General features: G+C 39.9%; 1 protein-coding gene across 22 annotated transcripts in view; it reads left to right on the forward strand.

Moving 5' to 3' along the window:
• The window catches only part of BBS10 (Bardet-Biedl syndrome 10), a 180,268-nt gene continuing 166,244 nt past the window's right edge, over positions 1–14,024 (forward strand). For 11 of the 22 annotated variants that reach the window (XR_009702508.1, XR_009702516.1, XR_009702506.1 and 8 more), the window contains exons 1-3: positions 1–234; positions 658–2,868; positions 13,488–13,586. Coding sequence is in view for 9 of the 22 variants with exons in the window: in XM_061204940.1 (XP_061060923.1) it covers positions 50–234; positions 658–2,638 (2,166 nt within the window). In the remaining 13 variants the exon portion in view is untranslated. Of the gene's footprint in view, positions 235–657; positions 3,019–11,028; positions 11,073–13,487; positions 13,587–14,024 lie in introns of those variants that run through there. The other 11 variants (XM_061204941.1, XM_061204945.1, XM_061204943.1 and 8 more) reach the window with 4 other exon arrangements.

The following is a 14,024-nucleotide window of genomic DNA, read 5'->3' on the forward strand; positions in this document are numbered from 1 at the left end:
CCTGGGATTCTACAGGCGGCGACCCGAAGCCGTCGGAAGCTAAAGGGCTATGGCCGCTGCGGGATCTGTGAGGGCGGCGTTGCAGGTGGCGGAAGTGCTAGAAACCGTCGTGAGCTGCTGCTTGGGGCCCGAAGGGCGGCAGGTTCTGTGTACCAAGCCCACTGGCGAGGTGCTGCTCAGCCGGGATGGAGGCCGCCTCCTGAAGTCGCTACACTTAGAGCATCCCATAGCCAGGTACTTGCGTGTCACGCTCCAGACCGTTAGAGCATCCTATAACCAGGTACTCAGGTCCCGCACTCCAGCCCTCAGGCCATCTCCCTGAACTTCTTGACCCTGAGGTTACGCTCCTGGAAGAACTGACCTTGGACGAGACCCGTGTACGCTCAGAGTTAGAGCGCTGCCCGCTGCCCGAGGGAACATTCCCAGACATCGAATCATTAACTGCCGAGAGCATTTCTCACTCCTTTCCTTCCTGCTCGACCCAACCCCTAGAATCTTGAAGTAGAACAAAGTAACTTAAAAAAGGAAAAAAACTAAAACTAAGGATATCACAGAGACAGTATTCTCGTTTTATGCCTGTAGCTGTAAAAACATGGTTTCAACTTGATTTAGGCAGCCCTCTGAGAATCTGAGTTGCTTTATTTCTTTCTTGTACAGGATGATGGTGGCATGTGTTTCCAGTCATCTAAGAAAAACAGGAGATGGTGCTAAAACATTTATTATCTTTCTTTGCCATTTACTCAGAGAACTTTATGCAATCACAGACAAGGAAAAGGATTCTTTCTTTTCTGAAAATATTCAAACCCATGGAAGGCACTGGAAAAATTGTTGTCAGTGGAAATTTATTTCCCAAGCTCTTCTAACATTTCAGACACAAATATTAGACTACGTTATGGACCATTACTTAAGTAGACACTTTTTGTCCATCTTTTCTTCATCCACCAAAGAGAGACCATTGTGTAGGAGCTCTTTAGAGATGCTCTTAGGAGCATACTTTTGTGGAAGAGTGGGAAGAAATAATCACAACTTTGTATCACAGTTGATGTGTGACTACTTTTTCAAGTGTACAGCTTGTCAAAGTGGGTTTGAAGAAGTACTTGAGTTAGTGGATGACTGTTTTGTCGAGTTGAAAGTTGGTGTCACCGGCCTTCCTGTTTCCGATTCCAGGATCATAGCTGGGCTTGTGCTTCCCAGAGACTTTTCTGTGTACTGTCCAGCAGACGGTGACATAAGAATAGTGATAGTAATAGAAACCATTCAGCCTCTTTTTTCAACTTTTGGATCAGAGTTTATTCTAAATTCAGAAGCACAGTTTCGGACATCTCAATTTTGGATTACAGAAAGGACAAAAGCAATAATGAAATATTTACAGAAGCAGAATGTAAAATTGCTCCTATCTACTGTGAAACAACCAGACTTAGTAATTTATTGTGCAGGACTGAATGGCATATCCGTGGTGGAGTGTTTATCATCTGAAGAACTTTCTCTTATCCAGAGAGTCATTGGTCTCGCTCCCTTTGTACTACCACAGGCCTCTTCTCAGTATGAACTCTCTAACACTGCTGTGGTGAAATTTTGTAAGCCCTTTATTCTTAGATCCAAAAGGTATGTTCATCTTGGCTTGATTAGCACATGTTCGTTTACACCACACTGTATAGTTCTTTGTGGTCCAGTGCAGGGTCTTGTTGAACAACACCAGGATGCTTTACATGGAGCATTTAAAATGCTTCGGCAGTTATTTAAAGACCTTGATCTAAATTATGTGACACAAGCCAGTGACCAAAATTGTACTTCAAGTCCTCTTATTTATAAGAATAGTAGAGAAAGTAATGACTTACCAGAAATTGTTAATGGCTCAATACAAAGGCCATATCAGGACACAGTTGTAAAGAACAAAGATGAACTGGCAAAAACTCAAACATATTTAAAAGCATATTCAAATTTGGTAGTTCCAAGTGTAGAATTAGAAACAAATATATTGTGTTCAACACCAACAGTGACACTAACAGATACATACCAGACAGATGCAACACTGAGATGTTTCTCTCCAAACAAAGCCAGGATAACGGATGACCATGAACCATTTATTGAGAGTAATTCTGCTAACTCAACAACAGAAAATAGTAGAAGAGAAATTTCTTATGAAAATTTACAGGTCACAAAAAATGCTAGAAAGGGGAGTATATTAGCAGTGAGATATAAGTCACTAGAGATGTGTACTTCCCAGAGTTACTGTTTCTCATCTGTACCAGCTGGTTGTGTTTTGCCAGTGGGTGGTAATTTTGAGATCTTGTTGCATTACTATCTTCTCAACTATGCCAAAAAATGCCGGCAGTCAGAAGAAACCATGGTTAGTATGATAATAGCTAATGCACTTTTAGGCATTCCCAAAATCTTGTATAAGTCTAAGAAAGGAAATTACAGCTTTCCACAAATATATATAAGAGCTCTCCATGCACTGCAAACCAATCAACCCATGATAAGCGACCAGACAGGTTTGGAATCAGTTGCTGGTAAATACCAGTTACTAACTTCAGTTCTTCAGTGTTTGACAAACATTTTAACCATTGACTTGGTAATCAATATTAAGAGACAACCTCAGGAAATTTATGATCAAGATTCAGAAGAGGAACTATAAAATTGGAAGCTTTTTATTAACCAAAATTTTAATCCAGCTCAAGCCGTAAAGCAAGGCAGGCATGTGACCACTGATTTTCAAGTTAAGTCAGTCTAGTTAGGAAAACAGCATAACTTGAAAAGTCTTTAGAAGTACACATGCCAGCACACATTCAGACACAAATATTAGAGACTACATTATGGCACAATTCTGAGGAGGAATCCTTCTGGATGGGTGAAGCCAAGATCTGAGTAAGTGTATCTTTTTTCCCCCTCAGTATCCCTGTGTCTCTGCTGTGTGTTAGTCTGTGCGTTTGGGGGAAGATATTTCCTTATAGCTCCTTTTTACTTTTCTGTATCTGTTTTCACTCTTCATCCCTTCTCCCTTGCCTTTCTGTATCTAGTTAATAGAGTAATTTAATCTCAGATTTGGATGTGGTCTTCAAATGCCATCCTACTTTAATTGTTTATAATATAAAACATTATTTGCTTTATTTAAAATGATTTATTTTCCCTACTCATAATTTCTATAGCAATGAGTAAAAGGCTCATTTTCTTTTTCTCAAACAGTGTGTGAGTAAAATTAGTTTTTATTTTTTTGTGGCCCCTTGTTTAGAGCGTGGATAGATTTTTTTCCCCATTCATACACCAATGAGTATGTCACCATAAATACGGCTTTGTGCATTGTAAACTTATTTTCATTTCTTTAGTTGAAACTTAATTCCAGAAAGGATATGAAATTCATACTATCATTTTCTCCTGTCCTCTAAGAGCTTGCAAAAGTAATTCATGTATTTGCTGAGTATTCTTGTATTTGGTGCATAGCCAGAGTTCAGTAGTAATGCAAGAGGGAGGGGATATGGGGATATACATATGCATATAGCTGATTCACTTTGTTATACAGCAGAAACTAACACAACACTGTAAAGCAGTTATACTCCAATAAAGATGTTAAAAATAATAATAATAATAATAATAATAATTTGAGAATTACAGTTGGCTCTCCAATCCTTGGGTTCTCCATCTGTGGATTCAACCAACTGTGGATTGAATATATTCAGGAAAAAAAATTCCAGAAAGTTCCAAAAAGCAAAACTTTAATTTGCCAGGTGCACTGGCAACTATTTATATAGCATTTACATTGTATTAGGTATTATAAGTAATCTAGAGATGATTTAAAGTACACAAGACAATGTGCACAGGTTACATGCAAACACTGTGCCATTTTATATAAGGGACTTGAGCACCCACAGATTTTGGTATCCTCGGGAAGGGGGGAATGTTCTGGAACCAATCCCCCTTGGATCCCGAGAGACGACTGTATTTATTTCTAATATGAATTTTTTAATGTTTATATTTTATCTTAAAGGTTTATAAATGCAAATAATACTGTGCATCTAGCTGTGAATAAGGACAGTGTCTTCTACTTTTAGTAGTTCTCTATAACACCCCAGGCAGTGCTATGTTCATACCAAGTATTCGGAAGTGCTTGTTGAATAAAACTGTTATCTTTAATCTGATCTAATTATGTGTTTCCAGTTTACTAATTCAGCAGATTCTTATTGAGTGCCTACTATGTGCCAGATGCTGAATATACCATGGTAAACAAATAGATATGGTTCCTACCTTCATGCACCTTTCCTCAAAGGTTAATGAGTAGTAGATAGTGACACCACTTGGATCGAGATTAAATTTAGGAAAACTGATTAAAATTTCATTACAGTTAAACTTGAAAAAGCGATGACTAATAATGTATTTAAGAACTGTAATATTCCATCATGCAGATCTCATGATCTTTTATATTAAATATAATTTCATTTTTGTAAGGTTTATGTCATATGTGATAACATTATTTCACTTCTGTGACTATGGAGAGAATGCATTAGCTCTATTTCTTATGCGGAATTCATAGATACATAAACGTACTGTAAAATTGTTGTATAATTTTTTCCATTCACTTTTTTAAATTGCCTGTCAGGTCACTTGATAGCTTTGCTTTATTTTGTTGTTGTTGTTTTAAATACTTCATCATTGAAGGCATTCAAAGACTTTTCCATGTATGCCTGTGCCTTGCATATAGTAGACATTTTATAACTATAAATAATCACTAGCCCAGGAGCCACTTTGTAATCTGGGAGTGGGTCTTTTTGTGTTTGGCACCTCATCTAATATCTGGCACACGGTAGTAGCCAGTAAATGTCTGTTGAGAAACTCTGGTCCTCATGGATGAGGTCCTAATTATTTCTATCAAACTTTCATGGGAAAGGATCTGTTTGCGGGGGAAAGAATCAAAAAATGTAGAACAAATCTGCACAAAGCAATCGTTTTTCTTTTAATTAAAAAAATCCTCAAAAATGGTGATAAAGCTTTCATGGGTCATCCTTGTCATTTACAGAATAACACTAGGGAGTTTATATTACTGGGTTAGATAAAAGAGCACTTCAAAAATGTAATTACGTTATACTTAAACCCACTTACACAAAGGGTTTGAGGTGACCTGCAACAAAAAATAGATGAAATTAAAGTAAAATATAAATAAAAATTAAAGAATCAAGACCAAAGAAAATGTAAAAATGATTAAAAGTCAAGACCATTTTCCTGTTTTTATTCTGCATAATGAATAACCTCAAAATTTACTTGATTGGAATCACTGTATTATTACCTCTCATGGTTCTGAGAGTTGCCTGGATTTAGCTGGACAACCTTCCCTGTATTCTGTTGGGTGAGGCAGTCATGCAGGTCAGCTGAAGTTCAAGGGGAGGGAACATAGGCCCCACCACTCAATGGAAAGTGTCAATGACACATTATAAGAAGAGCATGTGGGATGAGATATATTGAGGCAGCTATCTTTGGAAAACAATCTGCAACACCATGGGAGAGAAAAGAGGACAACTTCTCAGCTGAGGTTTTTATTATTGTTTTCTGAAGTTACATGTCAGTCCACCTCCCACAAACACATTTTCCCCAATAACTTTTATGAACTCCTTATTTTTTTCTCACTGGGCCAGCACAAGCCATTTTTATTCCCAAAACAATAGGCATTGAATAGTTGAAAATCTCTGAACTGCTTTAGCCAGGGAGCTGTTTGACCATGTTACACTGGAAATGTTAGGGTATGCACGTTTTAGACTAAAAGGGACGGGGAAGAGGAATGCAATTTGAGCCTGAACTTTTTTTTAAAATAAATTTACTTATTTATTTATTTATTTTTGGCTGCATTGGGTCTTCGTTGCTGTGCGCGGGCTTTCTCTAGTTGCGGTGAGCAGGAACTACTCTTTGTTGCGGTGCGCTGGCTTCTCATTGCGGTGGCTTCTCTTGTTGCGGAGCACGGGCTCTAGGCACACGGGCTTCAGTAGTTGTGGCACGCAGGCTCAGTAGTTGTGGCTCGCGGGCTCTAGAGCGCAGGCTCAGTAGTTGTGGCGCACGGGCTTAGTTGCTCTGCCCGTGGGATGCATGTGGGATCTTCCCGGACCAGGGCTCGAACCCATGTCTCCTGAATTGGCAGGTGATTCTTAACCACTGTGTCATCAGGGAAGTCCCGAGCCTGAACTTTTATCAGAAATTACTCATCTCCTCCCAAAAGGAATAGAATATGTTTTTCTTATCATCACAGCACAGCAGAGAAAACAAAAACTACAGTTGGAGGGGGATATATATATATATATATATATATATATATATATATATATATATATACTTTGCAGTTTTGTAAACAGCAAGAGATTGGTAACAACCTAAACTCTAGATGGATCCACAAACTAAATGGGATAGGGGCAGTGACTGGGGGGGAAACATGCATAGGGAAGAGGTGAAAAGGTGATTTCTCAGTGTATACCTTATGGCATTTTGATTTTTGAACCATTTGAATACTACTTATTCAAATGAGATAAAATTTTAAAAAATAGATTTAGAGCAAACACATAGAATGCACCCCCAAATAGTAATAAAGTAATAAGGATCCTGGCCTAAGGAAACACAAGATCAGAATGGAAGAAAAATGATGTGAGATACACAGTGATGGATCAGTACTTTTACAATGGAAGGATACAGTCAAAAGAGGGAATATTCTCTTAACTATAATTGGCTAGGGGTTTTCTCAACAATTCTGGAAACATTCTCCCTTAGCAGGCTACTATGAGCCAAGGAAGTGCCAGCAAGCAGTGTGGCATTCATTTCCTCATGGAATTTTCAGTCCTGGGTCTGGCTTCCTCTTATGCAGACTCACCATCAGATTTTGTCAGCACGTTGAGAATGGCTCTGTCTCAGGGTCTGAGTCAAACCAAACTTGTGAGTGTGATCAATTTATTTACAATAAGAACTGTCCCAGGAACTAGAATATTCCAAGTCCATCTGACCAGTCTTTCCTCTATGTATGGACCTGTATTATTACTTCCTGTGGGAAGTAGTAATCAGGTGGTTGCTCAGTAAGCATGGAATCAGAACAAGAGAAATCAAATTAACTCCTTCCAGCCAGTTACGCTCCAGTTCCCCAGTGCTCGGTCCTGGCCTTCTACACCTACACTTGCTTCCTGTGGGATTCTATCCACGTCTGTAACTTGGGTGCCACTACCTGCTGATGATTCCAAATTTTGTATTTCCAGCCGACCTCTTCTCTCAACTCCCAACTCATTTATCCAACTCCCAACCCAGTCTCCATGTGGATGCTTACCCTTAACATGTCCAAAACAGGATCTCTATTTCCTATCCCCTAAACCTGGCCTTTCCCTTGCTGTCCCATCTTAGTTAATGGTATCACCAATCTCCCACTCATTCAAGACAAAAACCTGAGAGACATCTTGTCTCCAGTCTTTCCTTCACATCCCACAGCCAATCAGCAAATCCTGCTGGCCCCACAAATAAAGTGGATTTCAAATCCACCCACTTCTCACAATTGCCTTTCCAGCCCAAGTCACTTCATCTCTTACCTGCAGCAGCCTCCTAATGGTCCTCTTCGCCTCTGTCTCACCTTGTACTTTATCCTAGAGTGATTTCCCCCCAACTTCGTATTTCAAATGTTTTAACTCCACAAAAAAGTTGAAAAAAAAGCACAACAAACGCCCACAAATCCTTCATCTAGACTCATCAATTACCATTTTACCCTTTGTGCATGCGTGTATGTGCGCACGTGCGCGCGCACACGCGCGCACACACACACACACACACACACACTTTACTGAACCATTTGAAAGCAAGTTGTATCCCTAAATACCTCAGTAAGTATTTACCATGAACAAGGACTTCCCCTACATGATTGAATGATTCTTTTAAAAATGCAAATCCTGTCATGTCATTCCTCTGCTCAAAGTCTTCCAAAGGTTTTTCCTTCACACAATGAAATCCAAATTTATCATAGTCTACAGGGCTGTACATGATCTGTTCCCCTGCTTATCCCTAAAATCTCATCTGATACTCTCCCTCTAGCTTTCTCCCCACCAGTTACACTATCAGTCAGGACAAGTTATGCCATACTGAGGTAACAAATAACTCCAGATCTCAAGAGCCTTGACACAGTACAAATTGATTTCTTGCTAACATTCATGCCTATTAAGTGTCAGGCTTTTCGGGCTTCTGATCCCACACTGTTTTCTTCCTCACTCCTAATTCAAGGCTGGTGGAGCAGTCACTGTCTTGAGTGTTACCAATCATCAAGCCAGAGAGAGAGAAAAAAGAGATCTAGAGGGTCTTGCATTGGCTCTGTTCAGAACTGGCACGTGTCATTTCTGCTCATGACTCACTGTCCAGAATTTGTCACATGGTCCTACCCATCCACAGAAGAACCAGGTAGTGCAATTCTACCTTGTGCCTGGAATGAGAGAGAACCAGAACATTTGGCAAACAGCACTAATGAGTACCCAAACTGGCCTTCTTTCTGTCCCTTGAACGCACAAGTTCATTCCAGCCTCTGAGTTTTCCATTTGCTGTCCTGTCTGCATAAAAGTCTTCCCCTCTGATCTTCATATGGCTCACTTCCTCACTTTATTCAGGTATTTCTGCTTTAATGTCACCTCCTTAGAGATAACTTCCTTGACCTTTCAATCTAAAATAATACCATATTCCTTCCCCATGACCTCCCTTGTTCTCTATCTTCCTACCTTGTTAAGCTCTTTTTGAATCACATATCTGATGTTATTAGTATGTGTGTTTATTTTTTGTATTGACTGCTTTCCCCGCAAGAATGTAAACTCCATGAGGACTTTGACTTTTTCACTTCCATATTTCCAGCATGTGGGATAGTGCCTGGCCAAGTAGGCACTTGGTGAATGAATGAATGAGTGAATGAATGAATAGGAATGGACCAATGGAAAGACTGACTAAGGCTCCCTTCTCCTGAGCGGTGATCACATAGATCCAACCAACATTTGCCTCAGTGACTCCATTTTTGTTTGTTTCCAACACCACCTAAGCGCCAATGAACCCAGTTTTTTCTTAAAATACTAAATCACTGCAGAGTCCTACCAGCCTGGAAGCCATTCTGTTTCCTTCAGGTGACTTAGCATGTCCCTGTTCTAAACAATCATTTGTTCATTTTAAAGAGTAGCTCTCAGTAGAAATTTCATTCCCAAGTCTGTGCCAAAAGCCTCCCTGTAGCCTTATGTAGACATGCTGTATTATGGTTGAATCGCATTTATGCTTAGGTTAACAATATGGTAAATATGCATAGTTCTTGCAGTCTCTGTCATTTACAACAACTCCTTTGGATGTTTGTATTGATATTTAGCCCCAAGTAAAATCACCAGTCACCAATGCCAGGTCTTATTATAAATAAGATCTGGGTGAAAACCTCCCTGATTATAGCAACCAAGGTTCTTGTGCCCAGATTAAACACACCTAGTTAGTAATTGGCTGTGCTCCTTGAACTACTCAGGGAGGTTTCCATTATCTGTCCCCCACTATGGGGAAATCCCTGCTGTGGCAACAGAAATGTCCATCTTCTTTAAAAAAGGGACCCCATGGTATATTTAGCCTTAATACATATTTCAAAAGTACATTTGTGCAAAACTTCCTGGGGCTTCACTTGTGTTTCTGTCACAATTTACACATCATTTTGTACTTAATAAACTCCCATAATGAACTCTTCTAATTTGTACTGTATGTCTTAAAATTTACATTAACTCGCAATATAATTAGTCTTAATAATTAGTTAGGGTTTTGTATACAATCCCCCAGATGGTAATGCCTACAAGATTATTATCAAGTGATAAACTTGGGCATAACTTGATAAGGAAGTTATCTAATGTGCTCTTTGAGAAGACTTTGTTGGTTATTTAGGGGGGAAAAAAGTCCATTTATATATTTCTCTTATTTGCAATATTTTACTCTAACCCTTTTGAGAAGTGAAAAAGGAGATCTCTTATATATGTATCAGAAGAAACGAAATTAACTATGTAGTGAAGACAAAATTGGGACAGTTTGAAGATTGTATTTCTGTTCTAAACTGAGGCACAGTATAGTAGAAAGAACGTAGTATTTGAAGTCAAGCAGACCAGTATTGCCATCCTGGCTGTACCAGTTACTATTTGTGTAACTTTGGACAAGTTGCTAAATACCTGTTCTACCTTAATGTCCTCATCTATGAAGTAGTAATAACAGAACCTACCTCATATAACTGTGGTGAAGATGAGTAAAGATATCTGATGAGAAGTGCCTCGCACAATGTCTGCCACATTATTAAGTAGGAGCTTAATAAATAAGCTTTATTTCTTCCTTTGGTTGCCATAAATTTTTTAAAAATATTTATTTATTTATTTGGCTGCACTGGGTCTTAGTTACGGCACACAGGATCTTCGTTGACACGTGCAGGATCTTTAGTTGCGGTATGCAGGATCTTTTAATTGCAGCAGGCGGAAATCTTTTATTTGCGGCGTGCAGCCTCTTAGTTGCAGCAAGTGGGATCTAGTTCCCTGACCAGGGATCGAACCCAGGCCCCCTGCATTGGGAGCGTGGAGCCTTAACCACTGGACTACCAGGGACGTCCCACCCATAAATTTTAAACTTTTCCCTCCTTCCTCCAGTTCTTCAGTTATACTTGATAACCTGTTCCCTACATGGAAAAACAGCAGAAACCTTTGGGACTCATGCCAGCATGGACCACAGATATCACAGATATAGTAGAAATTCACTGTGGCAGATTGTATTTTCTCCCATATGTCCCTTGCCATATTCTCTAAGTATGACCTTGACACTCCTCTGATGGAATGGTGGAATCTAAGTCTCCTCTTCTTAAACCTGGATGAGGCCTTGTGACTGCCCTGCTCAGGAGACTATAATGAGTGACACTGTGTATGACTTCTTAGATTATAAAAGGCAACTTCCTGGTTCTCTTGAAACTCTTGCTCTTAGAACCCAACCACCAATGCTGTAAGGAAGCTCAAGCAGCCTGAGAAGAGCCAAGGCCCTAATCCACAGCTTTGGTGAAGTTTCCAGCCAACAGCCAAGCATCAGCTTTCATCATTTGAGTGAGCCTTTTTTTTTTTTTTAATATTTATTATTTTGGCTGCTCCAGGTCTTAGTTGCAGCACATGGGATCTTCATTACAGCATTCAGGATCTTTAGTTGTGGCATGTGGACTTCTTAGTTGTGGCATGCAGACTCCTTAGTTGCGGCATGCAGACTCTTAGTTGCGGCATGCATGCAGAATCTAGTTCCCTGACCAGGGATCAAACCCAGGCCCCCTGCATTGGGAGCGCGGAGTCTTAACCACTGGACCACCAGGGTAGTCCCCTGAGTGAGCCTTTGAAGTGGATCCTTCAGTACCCAGGGTTTGTTTACAGGTTTGCTTCATGTGAATTGTGCCTATTGCCAGCTGAATTAGATAACATACCACAGGAAGAAAACTTTCCTGTTATATTTTAAGAATTTGATCTTAACTTACAAGTAAGTATATTATCAACTGGAAAGCACTGATAGAGCTACACATGTTGTCAAAACTGACATTCTTCTGAATTGGTTTGGTAAATAGCTACTGTCTTCAGCCTCCCAAGTCTACTACCCTCTCCCCCGAATCCCATCCTACCACCCTGGTCTCCTAATCCCTATCCTAGGCGCCCTTGGATTCAGGTTAATATCTGGTTCAGCAGGGGAGTTTGGTGGGATCTTGCCCCAGTTCTATGGTGTCCACTTTAATTGGTGAAGTATTAACCATGCCACAGAGGTTGAAGTATTTTGAATATCACTCCTTAATGTAATAATATATATTAATGTGATCACACCGTACATACTATTTTTTTATTGGAGTATAGTTGATTTACAATGTTATGTTAATTTCTGCTGTACAGCCAAGTGATTCAGTTATACATATATATACATTCTTTTTTTATATTCTTTTCCATTATGGTTTATCACAGGATATTGAATATAGTTCCCTGTGCTATACAGTATGACCTTGTTGTTTATCCATTCTATTTATAATAGTCTGCTAACCCCGAACTCCCACTCTGTCCCTCCCCCACCTGCCTCCCCCTTGGCAACCATGGGTCTGGTCTTTATGTCTGTGAGTCTGTTTCTATTTTATAGATAAGTTCATTTGTGTCATATTTTAGATTCCACATATAAGTGATATCATATGGTGTTTGTCTTTCTCTTTCTGACTGACTTCACTCAGTATGATAGTCTCTAGTTGCATTCCATATTTCTGCAAGTAGAATTATTTCATTCTTTTTCATGGCTGCATAGTATTCCATTGTATACATGTACCACATCTTCTTTATCCATTCATCTGTCGATGGACATTTGGGTTGTTTCCATGTCTTGGCTATTGTGAATTGTGCTGCTATGAACACAAGGGTCTATATCTTTTTGAATTATAGTTTTGTCCAGATATATGCTGAGTTGTGGGATTGCTGGATCATATGGCAGCTCTATTTTTAGTTTTCTGAGGACCCTCCATACTGTTTTCCATAGTGGCTGTACCAACTTACATTCCCACCAACAGTGTAGGAGGGTTCCCTTTTCTCCACACCCTCTCTAGCATTTCTTATTTGTAGACTTTTTAATGATGGCCATTCTGACCAGTGTGAGGCAGTAGTTTTGATTTTCATTTCTCTAATAATTAGCCATGTTGAGCATCTTTTCATGTGCTTGTTGACCATCTACATACATACTATATTTAGTGATTAGTTTTCTTTTCCTGTTTTGCTTATCTCCCTACTCTCTTCCCCACTTCTTTCACATTGTCCCCCAGATGCTTCCCCCCAAACCAGGTAATCCTCATAATCTATGAGGTGACTCATAATCCTATGAGTCACCTACCAGATATCCTTCCATATTTTTCATTATGCTGCTTATAAAATCAAATAAAAATATATTCCTATTCATATCTGTACATTTGGATTGTTTTTGACCTTGGTTGAGATTTCTCTTGGCTTCTTGTCTCACTCACTACCCCTCCAGGGAGGCAAAGGGACTTACCTGATTGGTGAGTTTGGGTGGAGGAACTGCGTGTGCCTGGCTCAGCACTCCCTTTCTTTCTCTTGGTTAAGAGAAAGGAAGCAGGGTCAGCATCTCCCCACAGGCCCGGAACAGGAATCAGCACTGTTAACCATGCTTGGGTCCATCTGTCTGATTCAAAGGTGGAGCATTCACCTGCCTGTTCCATTTAGCACTCTAGGCCCTAGGGTCCAGTATAGGCATCCTAGGGAGTTACTGTGGTGTTTCTGCCTCCTTCAGCCTGACTCCCATATATGCCTCCCAATGAGAGGGGAGTTATTTATTGGATCTCCTAAAACTTGTTCCCTACTACAGACATTGCCAGCTTTTTATTGCCAGTGTCAGGTAAAGTAACAACAAAGACCAATTGAAGCTGCCTGGTATCCTTATCGTTACCACCAGTGTGCCAGTGCTTGCATGCTCACATGGCTGAACTCTCTCCCCAGGATCCACTCATCCCATGAACAAAGAAGCAGGCCCACAAAGAGAAATGGAAAGGCCAATGGCTCCACATCACAAACAGCTAAACTGTCCTTGGAAAGAAGGTATGTGAACTGGACAGGAGATTGAGATTTTAGTAATCAGCTCTAAAAGCAGTCACTGGAATGGGTTAATTTATCCAGAGAGACCCAAGTGCTCTTACTTGACATTATTAGATTTTTTCTACTTCCGGGGTAAACTGAGACTCTAAAAAAGCAAAGTTATTTGGAGAACCAAAGTGTTCCATGTTCTTTGCCACTGAATAGAGATTCTTGCATTAAACCTACTCCACAGACATGAAGTTGGAATCATAGCCAAGAGATGGAGAGGGAGCTCTCCAGTTAGAGCTTGCCAAGGCCCAGCAATATTCCTGCTTTTGGGTGCCAGGATACTCCCCTACTTAAATTAGCTCAAGGAGTCTAATATTCCTGAGGAGGGAACTAATGATAATGCTTAGTTGAGTGACTAGATGAAAGGACTGTTTTATTAATTTGATTAGGAAA

The sequence above is a fragment of the Eubalaena glacialis genome, chromosome 11, assembly GCF_028564815.1.
Source record: "Eubalaena glacialis isolate mEubGla1 chromosome 11, mEubGla1.1.hap2.+ XY, whole genome shotgun sequence".
NCBI lineage: Eukaryota > Metazoa > Chordata > Mammalia > Artiodactyla > Balaenidae > Eubalaena > Eubalaena glacialis.